At 35.6% G+C, this 21,411-nt stretch overlaps 1 protein-coding gene across 2 annotated transcripts in view; it reads right to left on the bottom strand.

Annotated features, from left to right (window-relative positions):
* Positions 1–21,411, bottom strand: part of MED13 (mediator complex subunit 13) — a 95,310-nt gene that overhangs the window by 65,255 nt on the left and 8,644 nt on the right. Inside the window, exons 3-8 of one of the 2 annotated variants that reach the window (XM_004271739.2) lie at positions 18,863–19,031; positions 6,257–6,402; positions 5,215–5,412; positions 3,549–3,743; positions 2,774–2,936; positions 2,475–2,585 (exon numbers count right to left, since the gene is read on the bottom strand). In XM_004271739.2, the coding sequence (XP_004271787.1) occupies positions 2,475–2,585; positions 2,774–2,936; positions 3,549–3,743; positions 5,215–5,412; positions 6,257–6,402; positions 18,863–19,031 (982 nt within the window). Of the gene's footprint in view, positions 1–2,474; positions 2,586–2,773; positions 2,958–3,548; positions 3,744–5,214; positions 5,413–6,256; positions 6,403–18,862; positions 19,032–21,411 lie in introns of both variants that reach the window. The other variant, XM_033431635.2, reaches the window with a different exon arrangement.

Consider the following 21,411-nt stretch of genomic DNA (forward strand, 5'->3'; position numbering starts at 1 on the left):
AATTCTAACTCCCTGCAAAACAGAACAGAGCAGGGAAAATGTAGGGATAGATTTGAGAACAGACTGGCTGACTAGTACAGTCAGTTATCAATGTATGTGCTACCTCCTATATTCTATACCAGGAGAGGATACACATAATAGGGTGGCTCCAAGTCTGTTTCAAGCCTTACTTATGAACTAAAGAAGAGAACCAGATTTGGGGGGGAGAGGCAGGGGTACAGGAGGAATCTACAATATGCAGTAGTAAAAAAAAAAAAAAGTGAATGAAAAATATAAAAAAGTAAATGATTAGAAACACTGTATTTACTAGACGGGTAAGTTTACCAAAGCTAGTCGAACATATAGATTATAGGAAATTTCATCATATCAAAGCTCTAAATACCTAGGAGGAATTTCTGGAATTAGGAAAGAAAGTATGTTTTTAAAAATAAAAGTTCGGCTTAGAGCAAGAATTAAAACTTACGTTTACCAACATGCATTTTGAGTGTCTTCCTCTACAACCATTCTAGACAAATAGACTTAAAACCCAAATCTTTCAAAAAGAATAAAGCAATGCCTAGGTTAGAAACTAAAAAAGAAGAGCTGCTTGATAAAAATGCCAATACAGTGAAAGAAAAATCTAATTTCATTTAAGCATTCTATTGGTCTTAGACCAGGGATTGGCAAACTTTTTTTGGTAAAGGATCAGATGGTAAACATTTTAGACTCTGGGGGGGCCATACAGTCTGTCTTGTTACCACTCAACTCTGTAAAAGCAGCCAGTTAATATGTGTATGAACAGATGTGGCTCTGTCCCAATAAATTCTTATTTATGGACACTAAAATTTGAATTTCACATAACTTTCGCAGAATATTTTCCTTTCATTTTTTTCAAATATTTACAACTGTAAAAATCATTTCAGCTCACACACCATACAAAATAGGTGAGCCAAATGTGGTCAACAGATCGTAGTTTGCCAACAACCCCTGGTCTTAGTCAAATAATGCATTGAAGCCCTGCATTTCAAGACTAAGTTTGGGACTTCCCTGGTGGTGCAGTGGTTACGAATCTGCCTGCCAATGCAGGGGACACGGGTTCCAGCCCTGGTCCGGGAAGATCCCACATGCCGCGGAGCAACTAATCCCATGTGCAACAACTACTGAGCCTGCACTCTAGAGCCCGCGAGCCACAATTACTGAGCCCGCATGCCCAGAGCCCATGCTCCGCAACGAGAAGCCACCGCAATGAGAAGCCCACGCGCTGCAGCAAAGAGTAGCCCCTGCTCGCTGCCAACTAGAGAAAAACCCACACACAGCAACGAAGACCCAACACGGCCAAAAAAAAAGACTAAGTTTGGTTTTTTTTCCCCTCAAGGTGAGTGTGGTTTTTACTACTTTAAACTGTTAAACAGGAGCTAATCTATCCATATTTTTATTCCAATCTCTCTTGTCAACAACAGAGGCAAGTTTTTAACAAGGTTGCCAGACTTTAAAAAATTGTACAGTCTTTAATCCAAAGAATCTATATAAAAGAAAACTTAATCTATGCAAAAACACATCAGAACACTTGAGAGTCTGTCACTGCACTCAATCAAACAGAGCTAATGTAAGAAAAACCTTAGCCCTAACCTGCAAGCACTCCATCCCTTTGGCTCACGGCCATGACAAGAAGGGGTGGCCAACTGTGCATTTGTAAGTCATGGTTAGGGATGTCAATGCCATTATTTATTTACTTGACTGCAAAAACATATGATCTATCTTTAATCTGTAGAATAAAATAATAAACGCTAGGCAACATAATCTTTATGCCTGTGATAAACAAATCTCATCAAAATCCCCAATATATAAAATAAATATCATTGCCTAAAAAATTCCAAGTACATCCATTCTTCTACCGACCTTTCAACCAACACAGTCTATTAGAAAGCCTGTATTTTTACATAACAGCTTTGGTCCCTTGTAGAATCTTATTTTCTGAATCTTAGTTCAGCATTTCACCTACAGCTTGACCAAAGGGATGTTATAAGAAACTGCTGCGCAAAACCCAATATTGTATTTACTATAAAAAAAGACTGAGAAAAATTTTACCTCAGTATATCATGTATCATCTTTTCTATGAGAACGCTTGGGAGAAATTTCTCAAGCACAGTGCCATTTGTGAACACTTTTCTCAAGAGACTTGTGTTCCTCTTACCTTATAGATGCTATATATTCCATAATTCAGTATAAAATTCTTTTATTTGGCTATGAATCCAAGCTTTCACAGTCCAGCTCTGGTAACTGTATAAGAACCTACACATTTGTATGTCCTTCTACAATCAGCTCCATATTACTGAATTTTTATTTTCCTCATATTTTTTTCTTTTGGAAAAAATCCTGTGTTTACGTAAGGTATCTCAAACAAAGTGGGGCCTAAGTATGCAACAGCATAAGAAACTACCACACATACATGTATATACCGACATCAACCAAACAGAAAAGAAAAAAAAATCTACCTCAAACAGCTGCAATTTGTTCTTTGTGTAGCTTCAACAAAATCCCAGGATGCTACTTTATCGGCTGTCTCTTCTTCACATAGACCACCTGATGAAGCCGAATACTTCCTCCTAAGATTTGAAATTATAAAACTCTTTAGAATTCATAAAATTTTTTGTAACCCTGAATTAAGCATTGAAGTTGAATTTTTAAAAATCCATTTTTTCAATTAAAATCATGAGAGTAACAGTTTATACTTTAAATATCTACAAGTAACTACCAACATGCAATTTTTAAACTTGAAGATGAAAATACATACTTGTTCTGTGCTCTGTTCAAATTACATTCTTGCCAAACTCTATCCACCACATGATTTGCTAATTTTCTGGGTATTTTCCCACCATGATGGCTAGTACTATCAGAGCTGAAGCCATCAGATACTGAAGAAAATGTGATCCATTTCTGGGCAGACTGAGGATCAACTGAAAACAAAAAAGAACAGGCTGTAGGAGAATAAAGGTAGGTTTAAAATAACATTATTTTGTTTTTGTTTTTTTAAATTTCTGATATAACTTGCCCTGGTAAGACAGACAGCTGGATAGATAGCTTACCAGTAGCTATCTGGTAAGCCTACTTATATTTTGAGGCAAAAAAGCATGTCACTTTATTTGAAATACAGAAAGCAAAAAAAAAATTTGAACAGGGAATGGGAACTGGATGATAGTGTTATATCAATGTTAATTTCCTGACTTGGAAGATTAAATGGTAGTCATATAGGAAAGCGTACTTAATTTTGGGAAACAGACTGAGCACTTAGGGGTGATGGGGCATCATCCCATGATGGGGCATCATGTCTGCAGCTTTTTCTCAAATGGTTCAGAAAAAGATCAGTTATAAGGAATGTATGCATAGACAGAGGGTGATGGAGCAAATGTTAACAGTTTGGGAATCTGAATGAGAAGAGTTCCTTGCACTGTACTTACAAACACTTCAGTAAGTTTGAAATTATTCCAAAATAATTATTTTTTAAGTGTTTACTATATTCAAGATAACAGATTTATCACTAGAGCTAATGAAACAAACTAGTACAATACCTGTTTGAACTTCCTCAGGAGATGTAGGTGGTGTAAGAGTAACTGAAGACATAGCAGGATCTCTTGTGGAAGCAGGCACTTGGTGGACACCCAAGCAAGAAGCTGAACAGTGAGAGGATCCCACAGAGCTAGGAGTAGGAATGTCTGACTGAGGGACTAGAACAAAGCACGCTGGGTAGATCATTCGGACACCAGCTAAAAGGAAAAAAAAAAAAGGATAAGAAAATCAATTACTATTGTGACTGTAGTGGGATTAGTTTCACTCAAAAGTGCAATAACGGAAAAGTAGATATAATATGATCACACTTGTTAAAATAAAAATACATTTAATGTACTTTTATAAATGTACTCTTTCTGGCATAAGGTTTTTCTTGAACAAGCCACAAGAGCCTGGTAGTAGTGGTTACCTTTAGTGACAGACAGAGACTTAGAAGAAGGCAGCTTTCTCTTTTTGCTTTTGGATTTTCTAACCATGAATGTGTATTTCTTTTTTTAAAAAAAGATCTTTATTTGCAAATTTGACCAAGTTTATTTTAAAACTTTAACAAAGGTAACTGGCACTAGAAATACGGACCATTTTCTGTTTTCTTCTTTATATGCCTCTATTTAAAAAGCCAAATATATGTTTGTGTTTTGTTTTTGTTTTTGACACAACTACTCTGGTAATAAATTTACTGAAATTGAATACTGATATTTCTTTTATTAAAAAAAATAAGGTAATCTCATATATAACATTTACCATATGAATCCATTAAATACAGTGTTGCAAATTCTAATCTGCTCAACCAATTATCTGTTCACCCATACATTCCCCACACCTCCCATGTCTCTCTAAGGTGGAGTATACAACTTCACCTCATTGTTAAGCTGGGCTGTGCAACTTGCTCTGGAATGTAAGCGCATGTGATAGATGCCACAACCCAATAGGAACTTCAGATGTACTTGCAGGATCGATGCAGCCTCTCCTACTTTATGTCCTCTGCCTTGTCTCTGGCATGTCTCAAATATAGTTTACCTTGTTAACCTAGGTCCCTAAGTAAGAAGATAAATATAATAAAGCCAACCTAAATAGTGCTGACCTGGACAAAGCAAATCAAAGCCACAAGTCCTTTTGGTATACATTTTCTGTCTTTTATCAGAGGCAACAGCTTTACCAAATGTTAAAATACTGCAACACACACGCTGTCAACTTTCCAACCTCCAAATATTATTCATTCATAATTATTTTCTTCCCACCTTTAGCATTTTTCCCTCTAGGTGGAATATATTTCCCTGCCCTAATGACTTTGGTTTGGCCATATGACTAGTTTTACCTAATGGAGCGTGAACAGATGCAACATACATCATATCCCTAGCAGAAGCTTTAAATACACTTATATGGTTAGGCTCAGTCCCTATTGAATAATAGGGACTCTGTTCTTGTAAGAATAGTATGTCCCAGATACTGGGGTACTCTTTGAACCTAGGCTGAAGGATGAGAAGACACAAGGAGCCAAACCACAACCAAACTGCAGCCCTTATGTACTGCAAGCAGGAAATAAGGAAGAAATAAATGTTTGCTGTTAAAAGCCACTAAGATATCAGAGTTATTATTATTCAGCAAAATCTAACTAATACATATAGTCACATATATCCCCCCTGAGGATTAAATACTCGGAATCCCTACCAACAAGAACTTCTACTGCAGCTAAAGAATCATCTTCCCAATCCATATCTTCCTGTTTTTCTTCAGACATCTCCTTCAAACAAGATGAGACAGGATAGAACTGTTTCCATTCACCAATCAATTTTTTTGTAGCTGAATCGGACATCTTGAATGCCTGTCCTGTGAGAGTGCCATTTAGTCCAAATGGGCTTAAGATAACTAGAAACCCAAAACAGATATCAAGTAAGTACCTAAAGATGATTATACCAAATAAGATGACACTGAACAGTACAGCAAGTAATTATGCAATTCAAAAAAAGGAAGAAAAAGAAATCCATAATGATCAATTCCAGAAAATATCAATTTATTGTACTTCATTATTTTGAAGATAAAGTACAACACTGAGTTTATTATAAAAAACTTAAAATTTTGTCTACCCAAAAATCTCAGATGGACAGAATTCCTACATAAACTGGGAATACTTGTATATCCTTCAACTTCTCTTGACTTTCCCCTAAGGAAAAGCAATTTGAGGAAAAATAATTTGTGTGTGTGTGTGTGTGTGTGTGTGTAAATAAATCTAAGTACTTATTATATGCTGCCATGTAAATTTTTAAAGAGCAAATACTAGGCTTAGAATTAAAACAAGAACATACTGCCAGTTCTTAAAAACAAATCATCAATCTTATAAAATATTTCCTCTAAAGTTCAACCACTTTCATAGTAAGAATTATATCAAAAGTTCTGTGTACCTATGTTAAAAATGACTTATGTGACCTGAAACACAAGATAACTCTGAAAATATAAACATGTACACCACCTAGAGGCTATTTAAAGAAACACTTTAAATTACGCTAACATTCATGTACAAGAAATTTTTTAAATATTTGTATTAAAAAACTTATTTCATTGACTTAATACTCAAATGGGAAAGAAGTAAACTACATCAGAATCATCATTAGGCTAAAGATCGGGGAAATCTCATTAATCGCTACCAATTTCAGTAAGGATTTTTTCTTGAAACAATAAAAGATCAAATAACTAAGCCAGTAAAATAATCTACCTTGAAATGGGCTATTAGACTGTTGAGCAAGGGTGATATGTTCTTCACTAAGAAGATATACAGGTTGATGTTGGTTAATTTCCACACTGGTACAAACATTGCTGTCTCCATGCAAGAAAAAGGTGAAAGAGCAGGACAAGTGTTCACTAATAAAGAAGAAAAAGTTATATTTTAGTAATGATTTATAGCCAAAAAAAAGTCAAGTTGCTTTTCTTTTTTACGAAGTTATACCACAAAAATGTACATTCTCTTTAACCCAGAAATTCCATCTCATCATCTAAAGGGAAAAAAAAACCCAAAAACCACAGATATGAGCAAAGATTTAGCTATAAGAAATGTTCTTCACAGTACTGCTTATAATAGAAAGAGCTGCAAAGAAAGGAACCAGTTAAACAAGTTAGGTACACCCACACATACAATTATGATATAGCCACCAAAATAAATAAAGGTGGGGGAGTGGGTTTAATGGAAAAGGCAGGCTTATAGTCTCAATTTTTTTTAAAGAAAAAAGAAAGGTTACTTTGGTGAAAAAAAATCTAGGTGTACAATAGAATTAAAGATGACCTAATTTTTTTGTTTGTTCCCCTCTATATAAAAACATTAACTACAGATATATTTTCTCATTTTAGTATTTCTGAAATTGGGCTGAATTCAATTAACCAAGCATTTAATGTACTGCGCCCCCCATCCCCAATGAATAGTTTTTTTAAAGCAACGATGGGTCTTACAACTGAAGTCATCCTAGAATCAAAGTTAGATGCAAGGGCTTCCCTGGTGGCGCAGTGGTTGAGAGTCCGCCTGCCGATGCAGGGGACATGGGTTTGTGCCCCGGTCCGGGAAGATCCCACATGCCGCAGAGCGGCTGGGCCCGTGAGCCATGGCAGCTGAGCCTGCACGTCTGGAGCCTGTGCTCCACAACGGGAGAGGCCACAACAGTGAGAGGCCCATGTACCGCAAAAAAAAAAAAAAATAATATAACTAATAAAACAAATCTTTCATGGTAAAGAGTCAGGAGACACTGTCTAAAGTTCATCAATCAAGGCCTAGAGGTATAAGCATCTCTGGAATTATGGCAGTAACCACCAGAAGAAGTAAACAAAAAATTAAAAAACAAAAATAAAAAACAAACAAAACCTGGTTACTTCCAGGGAACAGGACTAGAGTAATTAAGCAAGGATCTTTGCTTTTTCTAAATTTATGATACCATTCTGTACTACCTGAATCATTTTACTCTTAAATTTTAAAAATTTATGAATTCTATACATTAATTAGTGATTACTGTATTCTTCCCCATCCCAGTAGCTTTTGTTGCTTTAAAAAAAAAACATTTTCAGAATAATTTTGAATTTATAGAACAGTTACAAAGATAGTATAGAAAGTTCCCATATACCCTTCACCCGGTTTCCCCTAACATCTTACATAATCATGCTACATTTGTCAAACAAGTAATTAACATTGGCACATTACTACTATTAACTAACGCCAGTCTTTTATTTCTTCACCAGATTTTTCCACTTATGCCCTTTTTATGTTCCAGAGTCCAATCCAAGATACCACACTGCATTTAGCCAATTTTTTTGTTCCTGCCTTATTGAGATATAATTGATGATTATAGGAAATAAAATTATTTACATTATTTAATAAATAAATTAAGCTTGTTTCTTCTGATTAAAAGACTAAGTCTATTTGAATAACTACGGTTGAGTAATTACAGAAACTACAGACATTTGCTTTGATATAAGAGTACAGTTGACCCTTGAACAACACAGGGGGGTTAGGGGTGCCAACCCTCCCCATGCAATGGAATATCCCCATATAACCTAGTCCATCCTCCATATGCAAGGTTCTGAATCCACAGATTTGACCAACCATGGATCATGCAGTACTATACAGTATTTACTACTGAAAAAAATCTGCATATAAGTGAACCCGTGCTGTTCAAGGGTCGACATATAAATCTAAAATAATCACCAAATCAAGATAAGAGACTTGTTAACAAATATACTTAGAAAACCATCCATCCAAAGACAGACCATTGCTAATGCTCATTTAAAATAAACTCAATTTTATTACTGCTTTTCAGCACTGGCAAGGAACCTATACTACAAAATAGACAAAAGAAAAAAAAAAGTAACCAAACGCAAACCTAACTCTAAATGCTTAAAACAAAACATACATGTCACCCTCCCCACCCACACACATTCAAAACAACTCTGCATTAAACTTAGTATTATATTCAGATATACTAAACCACCAAGTGAAGGCAAGTGTTATTCCTTTATTCAAAAGTATAAAATGCTTTATTCAAAAAGTATTTTATAGCAAAGCACACGACACTATGCTAAGCACATTTAATTACAGTTATGGTAAGTGCTGTAACAAAAATCAGATACAGGATACTAAGATACGGTCTTAACAAGACCTAGATAATGAAAATAAACTTTTAATTCCTAAGGGAAAAAGAATCACACTTGGGTAACGTCATAAAAGTTATCTTATTTCTTATGGTGCCTTACATCAGCCTACCCCCCAATACCTATTACTTCGCCAATCTCATTTCTTACTAGTCTTCCTCTAATACTTACCCTTCTCCCTCAACTGACCTCTCTGCTGCTCCTTCAATACATCAGGCCTTTTTACCTACTGTTACTCCATCTGGAACACTCTAAATAGCTATATTCACCTTCATCAGATTTTTGTTTAAAGACTTTCTAGGTGAGGTGCTCACTGATCACCCTACTTTAAATTGTCCCTCAATTCCTCTTTTGGGATTTGTTTTGGCTTAAAAAAATAATCACAATCTAACATATTATACAGTTTGTTTATTTCTTATAGTCACCAAGATTGTAAGTGCTATTGGAGGAGGAATCTGTTTCCTTTGTTCAATGTTGTATCCCCAGCATCTAGAATAGGTCTTTGGCACACAGTACTAAATACTGTAAAGTCCACATCTGAACCACCTATTATTTCTACCCAAACATATTCCTTTTCTTATCAAGTCTATATCTGTATATAGTTGTACAAGCCAGAAATATAAATCATCCCAAATTTTTCACTTTCCTGAAACTCCTTACGTTCAGCTAATTTATCACCAATTGCTAGTGATTCTAGTTCTTAAATAATTTATTATTTTTTGGTTTTTGCCTCTTTAAGGTCTGAGTAGCTGTTAAAATCTCTAATTTATCTTTCTTTACACCACTGCCAGATATCTAAAAATTAATTCTAATCATGTAACTGGGAGGCTCAAAATCAACAGCTCCCCAATGCCTTCAGGACTAAGTCAAAAAACCCCTAAAACCTTAGCACAGCCCTTTAGACCCTTCACAATCTGATCCTTGCCAAACTCTCTAGACAGATATTTAATCCACCAAGAACTACCCCTTTGTTTACCACAAATTTCTCTCCATTTCTTAATCATTCCTTAAGACTCCTTTAAGCATGATTTCTGTGCTCCCATAATATTCTATGCTTATAATATAAGCACTGCCTGTGCTCTGCAGTGGGAGAGGTCACAGCAGTGAGAGGCCCGCATACCGCAAAACAAAAACAAAAACACAACACGCTAAAAAAGTTAAGAAAATTTCATATTAAACTGGTTAGAACGAATATATATTTTTTAACATTACAAGCTTTTTACATATTTTTCAGGTAACATTAAAAGACAAATTTCTTGGTAGGGGCAAAATTTAAGAGTATAAAGGGAAATTACTAAAAATACTTATGTCAAGGAAAACATTTATTAAGGAAATGACTCAAGCAATAATAATCGAAACACAGAGAAATTGTAATTTGATTAGTTTTAGGGATCAAGTAAGTATGCTCTCTATACAAATGATTATGACTGCTGTGTGCTTACTCAGTAACTCAACAGCAAATTCCCAAATCTAAATTGCAAATACTTCCAAGAACATCTGTAAGTTTATGCAACAACCTAAAACAGTCTCATGTTCTTTATCCTTAAAGACAAAGAGGCTAGGAGACCTGAACTTTATATCCTCATACTTAATTAGTGAACTAGAGTTCTTAAAAATACAGCTTTCGGGACTTCCCTGGGGGTCCAGTGGTTAAGACTTTGCCTTCCAGTGCAGGGGGTGTGGGTTCAATCCCTGGTCAGGGAGCTAAGATCCCACATGCCTCATGGCCAAAAAACCAAAACATAAAAAAATATATAACAAATTCGATAAAGACTTTAAAAATGGTCCACATCTGACTTCCCTGGTGGCACAGTGGTTAAGAATTCGCCTGCCAATGGAGGGGACACGTGTTCGAGCCCTGGCCCAGGAAGATCCCACATGCCGCGGAGCAACTAAGCCCGTGTGCCACACAACTACTGAGCCTGCGCTCTAGAGCCCGCAAGCCACAACTGCTGAGCCCGCGTGCCACAACTACTGCAGCCCGCATGCCTAGACTGTGCTCCGCAATAAAGAGAAGCCACCGCAACAAGAAGTCTGCACACCACGACAAAAAGTAGCCCCCGCTTGCCGCAAATAGAGAAAGCCTGCACACAGCAACGAAGACCCAAAGCAGACAAACAAATAAATAATTTAAAAAAAAAAAAGGTCCACATCAAAAAAAAGTCTAAAAAAAAATTACAGCTTTCAACTGTTTCATTTCATACATAAAATACTAAAAGAGAATCATCTCTCTGCTCCCACTATTTATCTGCACTGCCCTACTTAACAGCAAGCTCTCACTTTCAGTTACCTATTTTAAAAAAAAACATCACCTCCTATACTGCTAGCATATGTTTCCAATACAGTCTGATCTAGTTATAAAATGGTTGAAAATAAGCCAAGTTTGTGCATGATATAGGAGGAAAAAACTAAACATTCTAAATATGGGATAAAATTCCTGAAATTCTTACAGAGGTATACCTTGCTTTATTGTACTTCACAGATAATTGAGTGCTTTACAAACTGAAGGTGTATGATAACCCTGCATCGAGCAAGTCTGTCAGCACCATTTTTTCAAGCATATGTTCACTTCATATTTCTGTGTCACATTTTGGTAATTCTCACATTTCCAACTTTTTCATTATTATACTCGTTATGGTGATCTGTGATAAGTGATCTCTGATGTTACTATTGCAAAAAAATTACGACTTGCTGAAAGTTCAGATGATGGTTAGTATTTTTTAAATAAAGTATTTTTAATTAAGCTATATACACTGTTTTTTTAGACATAATGCTACTGCACACTTAATAGACTACAGTTAGTGTAAACATAACTTTTAAATGCACTGGAAACCAAATAAATTCTTGTGACTCGATTTATTATATGTGCTGTACTGTGGTAGTCTGGAAAAGAACCTGCAATATCTCCAAAGTATGTCTATATTAAAGGTAATCTAGTCAGAAAATATTATAGGCCAAAGCGAATGTTAGATAATACTGCCATACTAAATTCACAATGTCTTGTCTTTCAAGGAGAGAGATCATTTTATAACATCACCTAATTTTTGGTACTTAGCACTTAGAAAAGTGGAGTTAAAACAAATATGTGCAACTACAATGAGACTCCAAGGTACCGTTAGGCTACTATAAAGTATTGTATACAGTAAAACTGCTCTCCAGGAGCTTTTACTATAATAACCAAAACAAAAAGGCATGAGTGAGGCAGAATTTTACAGATGAAACCTCAACAGATAATCTTCTATTGTAGAAAAATGTTCCTTAAGTACTGAAATTAAACAAAAGATTCTTTATTCTAAGACAGAAAATGAAAATATGCTAATAAAGTTAGCTGTTCTAATAATATAACAGTTATCTATACTGCTTTAGGAGGTACTATATCTAATCTATTTTTAGCACTTCTGTTAGGTAGTTACAGAAAGATGACATCCCATTTTGCTAGTAGGGAATTCAAGGCACAATGAAGTTAAGTGACTTGTCTTAAAATCATAAACCTAGTTAAAGGGAATGTTGACTTAAAATTCTAGTCATCCTAACAACCAATTAAAAATGGATAAAAGACTTGAAGAGACATTTCTCCAAAGATACATAAATAGCCATCGAACATGTGAAAAGATGCTCAACATCATTAATCATTTAGAAAATGCAAATCAAAACGACAATGAGATAACCCCTTCACACCCCTAAGGATGGCTACTACTTTTTTAAAAAGAAAGGAAGTGTTGGTGAGGATGTGGAGAAATTGGAATCCTCCTGCACTGCTCGTAGGAATATAAAACGGTACAGCCAATGTGGAAAAGACTTCAGCGATTCCTCAAAAAATAAATAAAAATAGAACTACTGTATGATCTCGCAATTCCACTTCTATGTATATTCCCAAAAGAACTGAAAGCAGATATTTGTACACTATCTACAGCAGTGTTATTCACAATAGACAAAAAGTGGAAACAACCCAAATGTCAGATGCCAGGTGAATGGATAAACAAGATGTGGTATAAAAATACAACGGAAAATTATTCAGCCTTAAAAAGAAATGAAAATGCATGCTGCAACCTAGATGAGAACCTTGAGGACATTATGCTAAGTGAAATAAGCCAGACACAAAAAGACAAATACTATATGATTCCACTTGTGTAAGGTACTTAGAACAGTCAAATTCATAGAGACAGAAAGCAAAATGGTGGTTACCAGGGGCTGGGAGGGGGAGAAAACAGGGAGTTATCATTTAATGGGCAGATTCTCAGTTTAGGATGATGAAAAAGTTCAGTTATCATTTAATGGGCAGATCTTCAGTTTAGGATGATGAAAAAGTTCTGGAGATAGATAATGTGATGGCTGCACGACAATGTGAATATACTTAATGCCACGGAACCATACACTTGAAAAATGGCTAAAATGGTAAATTTTGTTATGTATATTTTACCACAATGAAAAAAAAAAGAATCCTATTCTATCATTGGATTGATAAAATTTATGTAATTGGTCCTATATTTCTATTTATGTTGTGTTATCTAATAGCAACACGTTATAGTGATACTTTAAAAATTATGCACAACTTTTTCACAATCATCCATTTTAACATTATTTGAAATAATTAACATCCCCCCCCACCCAAAAAATCCTAGTCATCCTAATTCCTAGATTTTTATTCCATCAATTCAATAGTTTTCAAACCTGTCTTTCATTAGAATCACACAGAGATCTTTTAAAAATTCCAAAGCCCAGACCACACTCCCAGGTTAATACACAGGTTATTTTTTTTAATCTCTCAAGGTGATTCCACATCCGGACAAGTTTGGGGACCACTGCATTAATCTGTATTTCTGTAGCCCTCAGAGTAATTTTTTTTTTAAGTTCTTTTTTTTTTAATATATATATATTTATTTTTGGCTGCATTGGGTCTTCGTTGCTGCACGCGGGGCTTTCTCTAGTTGCAGTGAGTGGGGGCTACTCTTTGTTGTAGTGCGCTGGCTTCTCACTGTGGTGGCTTCTCTTGCTGTGGAGCACAGGCTCTAGTCACACGGGCTTCACTCGTTGCAGCATGAAGGCTCAGTAGTTATGGCTCGTGGGCTCTAGAGCACAGGCTCAGTAGTTGTGACGCACGGGCTTAGTGGCTCTGCGGCATGTGGGATTTTCCCGGACCAGGGATGAAACCCGTGTCCCCTGAATTGGCAGGCAGATTCTCAACCACTGCACCATGAGGGAAGCCCCCTCAGTCACTTTTTAAATTTCCTGAATTTATAAGTGTAATTTCAATATCAGGTATCCTTGCCATATCTCAATGAACAAAAGATCTATATTAAAATCCAGAATAAAACACCTTATCTGTGATTTTGTACATACTTCTGCTCACTCAGTGAACACAATACTTACATCATACAGTAAAGAATACTTAGAAAGCAATGACATATTATTCTGGTTTACAACTTCAAGTGTTCAGGAAATACCGTACCTCCCTAATATTTTAAATTTTTAAGTCTTCTGTTTTACTATTTCCAATAACTTTAAAAAGATGTAGGTACAGGAGATATAGTGGTCCACAGGGTCCACAATCTGTCTCATATTTTTCATGCCCTATAATCCAGCTCCAATACCTGCAAGAAATATGACCTTGGACAAGTTCCTTAACCTCCCTATGCTTCAGATTTATCAACTGTAAAACTGGAGTAATAGGTCTGTTTTGAGAATTGATTTAATACATATTAAGCCCTGATTTCAAACACTGCTTGGCCAGTTATGCTCATTCCCTTCTCCCCTTCAGAAAAAAAATTTCTCTATTATGGTTCATATCTAAAACCAACAGTTGAAAAAGACAGATTTGTATGAATCGCTAAGAATCATAGTAAGAAATGATAGTAAGAAAAGCTTAATGGGGAGGAAAAAAAGTCTTTCTTAGCACTTCATTTTTTTTCTCATTAATGTTTCTGGAAAGCATGAGAATGTGGAAAACTGACCATGCAAATCCTAATGACTCAAGCATCACAGAGAAATTTCATGGGTCATAAGTACTATTATATATCATCACTTAAGACTTCAGAAATAGGATGCATAATAATCTTGATGACAGACATTAATAATAGACTAGCACAGACAGGCTAAAAGGAGGAAAAACAAGACAGTAACTATGCCCAACTTGGCAAACAGTGGATACCTTGACATAAGATGGAAGTTTCCCCTACCTTTGAGATGCTAGAGTACAGTCACAATTTAGCATACAATTCCAAGAGGGTTCATAAGCCAGACAGAAGAGATCTTTTACCAATAAGCACTACCAAGCCCGGCTGGGCTTCAAGCCCTAGAACTGCGCTGTTAATGCAAACCAATATACAAATGACTATTCAGCACTTGTAAATGTGACCAGACAACGCCGAGGTGTACTCTAAGTACAGAATGCATATTAGATTTCAAAGACTTAGTTAAAAAAGTAAAGAAAAAAAAGAAAATACCTTGCTCATATCATCTTTATATGTAATTACATGCTGAAATAGATATATTAGATTAACTATATTAAAATTAATTTCACTTTTTTAAAAACTTTCTTTAATGTGCCTACTACCAGATTTAAAAACACATATGCGGGCTTCCCTGGTGGCGCAGTGGTTGAGAGTCCGCCTGCCAATGCAGGGGACATGGGTTCATTACCCGGTCTGGGAAGATCCCATATGCCGCAGAGCGGCTAGGCCCGTGAGCCATGGCTGCTGAGCCTGCGTGTCTGGAGCCTGTGCTCCGCAACGGGAGAGGCCACAGCAGTGAGAGGCCCGCGTACCGCAAAAAAAAAAAAAAAAACAAAACCACATATGCAACTCACATTATATTTCGACTCACATTATACTTCTATTAGACAGTGCTACCTTAGAAGACAAGAAGAAAGGAACTGAGTCCTTAGAAAACGTAACAGTGATAGCTCTTAGCTTCCCTAGAAGTTCAGGTTTTCAGAGGTATTGAGGAACCCAACCAAAGGACATCCTAAAGCTATATAAAATGGCTACTAATATGCCACCTTAAATCTTGTGGTGCTTATATTTAATGAAAATGGAGATAAAGAGACTGTGTAAAAGCCACAGGTGTGGCAGAAGATAAACATAGCTTTATGGTAAAATTTAAAGTATAGTCTTTCATTTACTGCCAAAAATAAAACAAAAAAACCTTGACTGACTTCTTTAGTGATGCTCCTAAGGTATTATTTTAATTATAAGTGTAAAGGCTCTGGTGGAAGCAATACCATCCAAAAGAACTTTCTGCAATGATAGAAATATTCTCTACCTACACTACCCAATACAATAGCCAGCAGTCATAAGAGCATTTGAAATGTGGTCTGCACAACTGAGGAACTGAATTTTTATTTTTTCAATTAATTGAAATTTAAATAGCTACAACTGGCTGGTGGTTACTATAATAACAGAGTTCTAAATAAAAATGGCCAGGTTCCTGACCAATCACCATACTAAAGCCTGCAACTTCAGAGCTATTCACATACACAGGACTTCCAGTCAGCATTTTAGTGCCCAAAAGTCTTAAGAGTAGAAAAGGAGGTAATTCAGACATTCAGGAGCTCAAAAATATTACTTCTTATGTACTTCAGGAAACTACAGGTAGATGGGCACTACCAAAACAGTAAGACAAAAAAAGAAAACATGAGATCCAGAAAATAAGGGATCCAACACAGACAAAAAGGCGACGAGAATTCCCAAGATGACTGCTGTGAAACAGGCCTTATAGAACAAGAAGTCCAAACTGGACTTTATACTTCTGGTACATAGCCTAGGGGCAAATTACCAATAAGTACATAGATCAGGGTTCGGCAAACTTTATCTGTAAAGAGCCAGAGAAATATTTTAGGCTAAATATTTTAGGCTTTGTGGAGTCATCTGTCTCTTGTCACAACTATTCAATTCTGCTGTAGTGTGAAAGCAGGCATAAAATAATCCAAATGAAGGAACAGGGCTGTGTTACAATAAAAATTTTATTTACAGAAACAGGTGGCAGGCTATATTTGCCCTGTGGGGTGGTAGTTTACCAGCCCCTGGCATAGATAATTAAGTGAAAAAAGAGATAATCATTAACACTGGGGAAAACAAAATTATAGAGAGGAAATGGAATGTAATCTTAATATACCAAATGGCTCACTGAAAATAATATTTATAAAATTATAGTAATAGAAACAATAGGTATTGTTTTTACCAAATCTCATAACTATATTGGGAAAAAAGAGAAGGGAAGAGGGAACAGAGTATATAGGTATGCCGATGTCTAAGCATCTGGGGTAGTTAGATAGCTAGACCATTAATAGAAAGTCAATAGATTAAATCCTGAATAACTGAAATAACAGAAAACTCAGGAATCAGCACAGTATTTGCTTATAAGTTTTTAAATACATAAATTAAAAGACAGTTAAAAGAATTAAAAGGGACTGCCTCTGAGGAGCACATCTAGTAGCTGGGCTCAGGATTATAGCATTTCATTTTAAATCTTGGTAATCAGCTTGACTTCTTAAAACTATATAAATATATACAGTGAACAATGCTAATTGCCTACCTGATACTTATTCCCCTTCCTCTAATTAACTGCCTACCTAGTATCTATTCTCCATTTCTTACTAATCAGAGCCTTATTTTGCTCAGAGTGGCAATGTTCCCATATAAAAAAATATTTCTCTCAGTAGTACAGCCAATTAAACGTCAGCTAAAGTTTCCAGAAAAGAATCTACTTTCTGATCCAAGGGTCATCACTTCTCACTTCCTCTCTCCCTTCCTCTTCCTGCCTGGAATCCACTGTGAGTGAGGTTTGGAGATGCAACACTTACTGGGGCCATGACGATAAAACCCAAAGGCTAAAGATTAAAGAGCAGAAAACTCGAGGGAACCTTAGTTTTTGATGACGTTATTGAACAGATTATCTACCTGCAGACTCCTTGCTATTGAGAAAATTCAATTCCTACATAAGCCAGGTAGTTAGGTTTTCTGTCATTTGCAACTGAATGCACTCCTAACTTGTACGATTAATTATTCTGTTGACAATAAAGGTTTATTTTAATTTTCAGAGAGAAAAAAATGAAAAGAGTCTTGATTTCTCCAGGCTTACCTGGTCATCCATTTCACTGAAACTAATAAGAGAAGTCTGAAAAAATTTCGAGTGCGCATGAAAACAGATGTGCACGTGATGTAAAAAAATGACATCTCAACAATGATTACAGTCACAACCAATACTTCATATCCTCACATCATTTAGGGAAAACTAATAAATTTCCTTCATTTTCTCTTTTTCCCACATCCCATCTTACTCACCACTGTTTCATCTCTCTTCAAGTCTCACTAATTCAACAACTGCTTGGGACTAGATCTTCTAACAGATCGTGCCTTATATTATTTAAATCAGAGAACTGTAGTAACCTAAATCTTTTAAGACTACAGGTCTTAAAGTCTTCTGTGCATCTGTAATTATCCTACAAATTAAGTGTCCTAAATTTGCCTAATTCAAAGTTGAAGAAAATTGAAAAACACCCCAAAAGTAAACATGTCTTATATAGAAAATTACAGATTTAAATTACTTTAATTAGAGCAAAAACAGAGGCTTGAGAATGAGAAGGATTACCTCAACCCAAAACATGACTACAGATCACCATCCAAAAACAAATATTAATACTGCTTAATTTTAACAGAGTACCATGACTGTATTTCCACTAGTACTAAAGAAGTATACTTCAGGGCTTCCCTGGTGGCGCCGTGGTTGAGAGTCTGCCTGCCGATGCAGGGGACACGGGTTTGTGCCCCGGTCTGGGAAGATCCCACATGCCGCGGAGCGGCTGGGCCCGTGAGCCATGGCCGCTGAGCCTGTGCGTCCGGAGCGGGAGAGGCCACAACAGTGAGAGGCCCGCGTACCGCCAAAAAAAAAAAAAAAAAAGAAGTATACTTCAATGCATAAGTCTCTGCTTTTCATTCCACATTTTTTCTACCATCCCAGAACAAAACTTAGGCCACTGCATTGACACACAGCCTAACCTCACTGCAAGAAAATTATTCAAATGTGTAAAAGAAAGAATGAAGGGGTCCAAGAAAACTAAATACTTATAGTACTTTGCCAAACTTAACCTCCTGAATGTCTGCAAGATATTAATTTATCACACATTTTCTATAAAGTCATTAAAATTAACAAGCCTAAAGAAATATCAAGTAAGAGTTTAAATAAGATAGCTTACCTTTTATTTATAGGTTTTTCATCTTTTTCATAAGGCTTTACAAACCACTTGCCAATACGTACAAAGTTCCGGTTCATTAAACACCGTTCCAACAGATTATGAACTGCTTTGAAAAGCAAAGTACGGCATTCATAGGAAAGTCCATTCTCCCACACTCCATCTTCCTCTTCTATAAAAGAAATGAAAGAAACAAAAGGTAACACTGTGGCACTATATCTACTTAGAGCTAAGTAAAAAGTGTGATAGTTTAACCCCTAAATTCATAAACCCTACTTCACCTCAGAATAGTGAGCTACAATCACTTCGGTATCTCTCTAGACATTAAAATATCAGGTTTCAAAGCTACTCCATAGAGAATAAAAGGCCAAAGTGCCATGTATTCTATTAAATTACCAGAAAATTATTTTTCCACCATATAAAAAGGCAACGATATACTGCAAACAGACTGATTTGGTTTCTGTATAAATGTAAAGGACATTTGTATAACCAAGGGAAATAATACACATTCTACACCTAAGATGCCAATTTCTAAGCTGGCTCACTTGTTAGTTACTTTACAAAACGGACCTTGCCAAAAAAACTGGACAGTTAATAATTAAACTCAAAATATTTTATGTCCATCAGCATTCTAATCCATGACTCAACTATAAAAATAAGTGATGGATAAAAAGGAAGCTTTTGGCAAAGAGCCCAACAAGCAGTGCATTATCAGCCACCTTAGGTCTCATTACAACCTAATGATTCCCATGTTTACTATTCAGTATAGGATTCTCTACTTGGGGGGAGAAACTTAAAAATTCAAAGACAAATTTTAAATGGCACATCTGATATAAAGTTATAGCAATCTTCACTAACTATACAGCCTCAATTTTTCCAGCAAATCTATTAACCACCCAAGTGAAGTTACCAAAACAAAAACAACAACAACAAAAACAATGCAGTCAGGGCTTCCCTGGTGGTGCAGTGGTTGAGAGTCCGCCTGCCGATGCAGGGGACGTGGGTTCGTGCCCCGGTGCAGGAAGATCCCACATGCCACGGAGTGGCTAGGCCCGTGAGCCATGGCCGCCGAGCCTGCGCTCAGCAACGGGAGAGGCCACAACAGTGAGAGGCCCGCGTACCGCGCGCGAAAAAAAAAAAATGCAGTCATTTTGATATAAGTATGGATGTAGTTCAGAAAAAAAAGCTTTTTACTCTCTATCCATCTCATACCTATAACAAAGTATCCAAGGAATCCTACTATAAATGATAGCTACTACCGTCAGCATTTTAACTTTTGTAATATTTTAAACTGCTATTTCAAATAAAATTTAGTATCCTTCTATAACTTCTATAACTTTATAAACATTTTATAAATATGGGTCTTCTTTCAATTTAAGTAAAAATAATCTTTCTTAATTAAACACTAAAAATGTATGTAACATTCCAATAGAAAAATAATAAACTAAGATGCTTTTGAATAAAAGCAGAGACACATATTAAGAGTGACACATGGTTTATATTCATAACTTACAAAACAAATGGGCAGAATAAACATTAACTCAAAAGCATGACAGTGGACTTTAACTGCACTAGAAATTTGTGCCACTACAAAGGTTAATGTTGATTTTATGTTGCTCTTTAAAGTGTTTCCTAAATTATAGTTGAAGTCTTTCAAATAAACTAATTGTACTTTTTCAAAAAAGGTAAGCTCTTAAAAAATGAGGTAAGCTTTAGAAAATGACAATACTTGAGAGTTGAAATAATTTTTAAATCATTAATAATAAACAGAGAAAGGTCTTCACATTCTACTATATTACAGACATCCTTATCTACTTCCATTTAAAGCCAAAATTTTACAAGTTTCACTTTATTAAAGAAAACAGGCTAGAAGAAAAGGGAAGTGGCACATAGTGATTTCACTTTATTTAGAAGGTCACAAGCATATTTGTGAGTTGCTGAGAGAAAAAAAAGTGAATCTTTTGCAATCTGCTTTCAGCCTAATCAGGTTCTATTATTTCAAAATTAAATACCTACAACATTAAGAGATTTATCTAAAGTTATGTGATTTATGATTACTAAAAGTACACATATTCTTAATTCCAAGAGAATTATGCCGAATTCTTCACTTCTTCATAACCTATTTAGTGTACTTTTACTTTTATTGCCTTTTACCTCAAAAATCCTTACCTTCTAGGAAGCACAATGGAGTAACATTTGTCATACGTAAGTAGCCCCTACCAAAATCTTTTTTCTGACTACTTCTAAGTTTTAAACAAACAAAGAACCAAGACACACAGTTTACCATTACATTTCAAAGTTGTACAGTCACTATAAACTTCAAATATCAGAAAATTATTCACTGAAAACTTGAGACTGAATTTGCCTTCTTCCCCAAAAGAGTAAATTAAAAATCTTTAGAATAGTAAGTAATACGACTGTATTACATAAATACAATTTATATAAATTTTCACATAAAATTCTGAATATTTTATGGTTTTATTTTTAAAAATGTTTCAGTTAAACCTGTACTTAAATAGTTTAAGAATATAAATATAGTTTAGAAAATTAAC

Source organism: Orcinus orca, chromosome 19, assembly GCF_937001465.1.
Source record: "Orcinus orca chromosome 19, mOrcOrc1.1, whole genome shotgun sequence".
NCBI lineage: Eukaryota > Metazoa > Chordata > Mammalia > Artiodactyla > Delphinidae > Orcinus > Orcinus orca.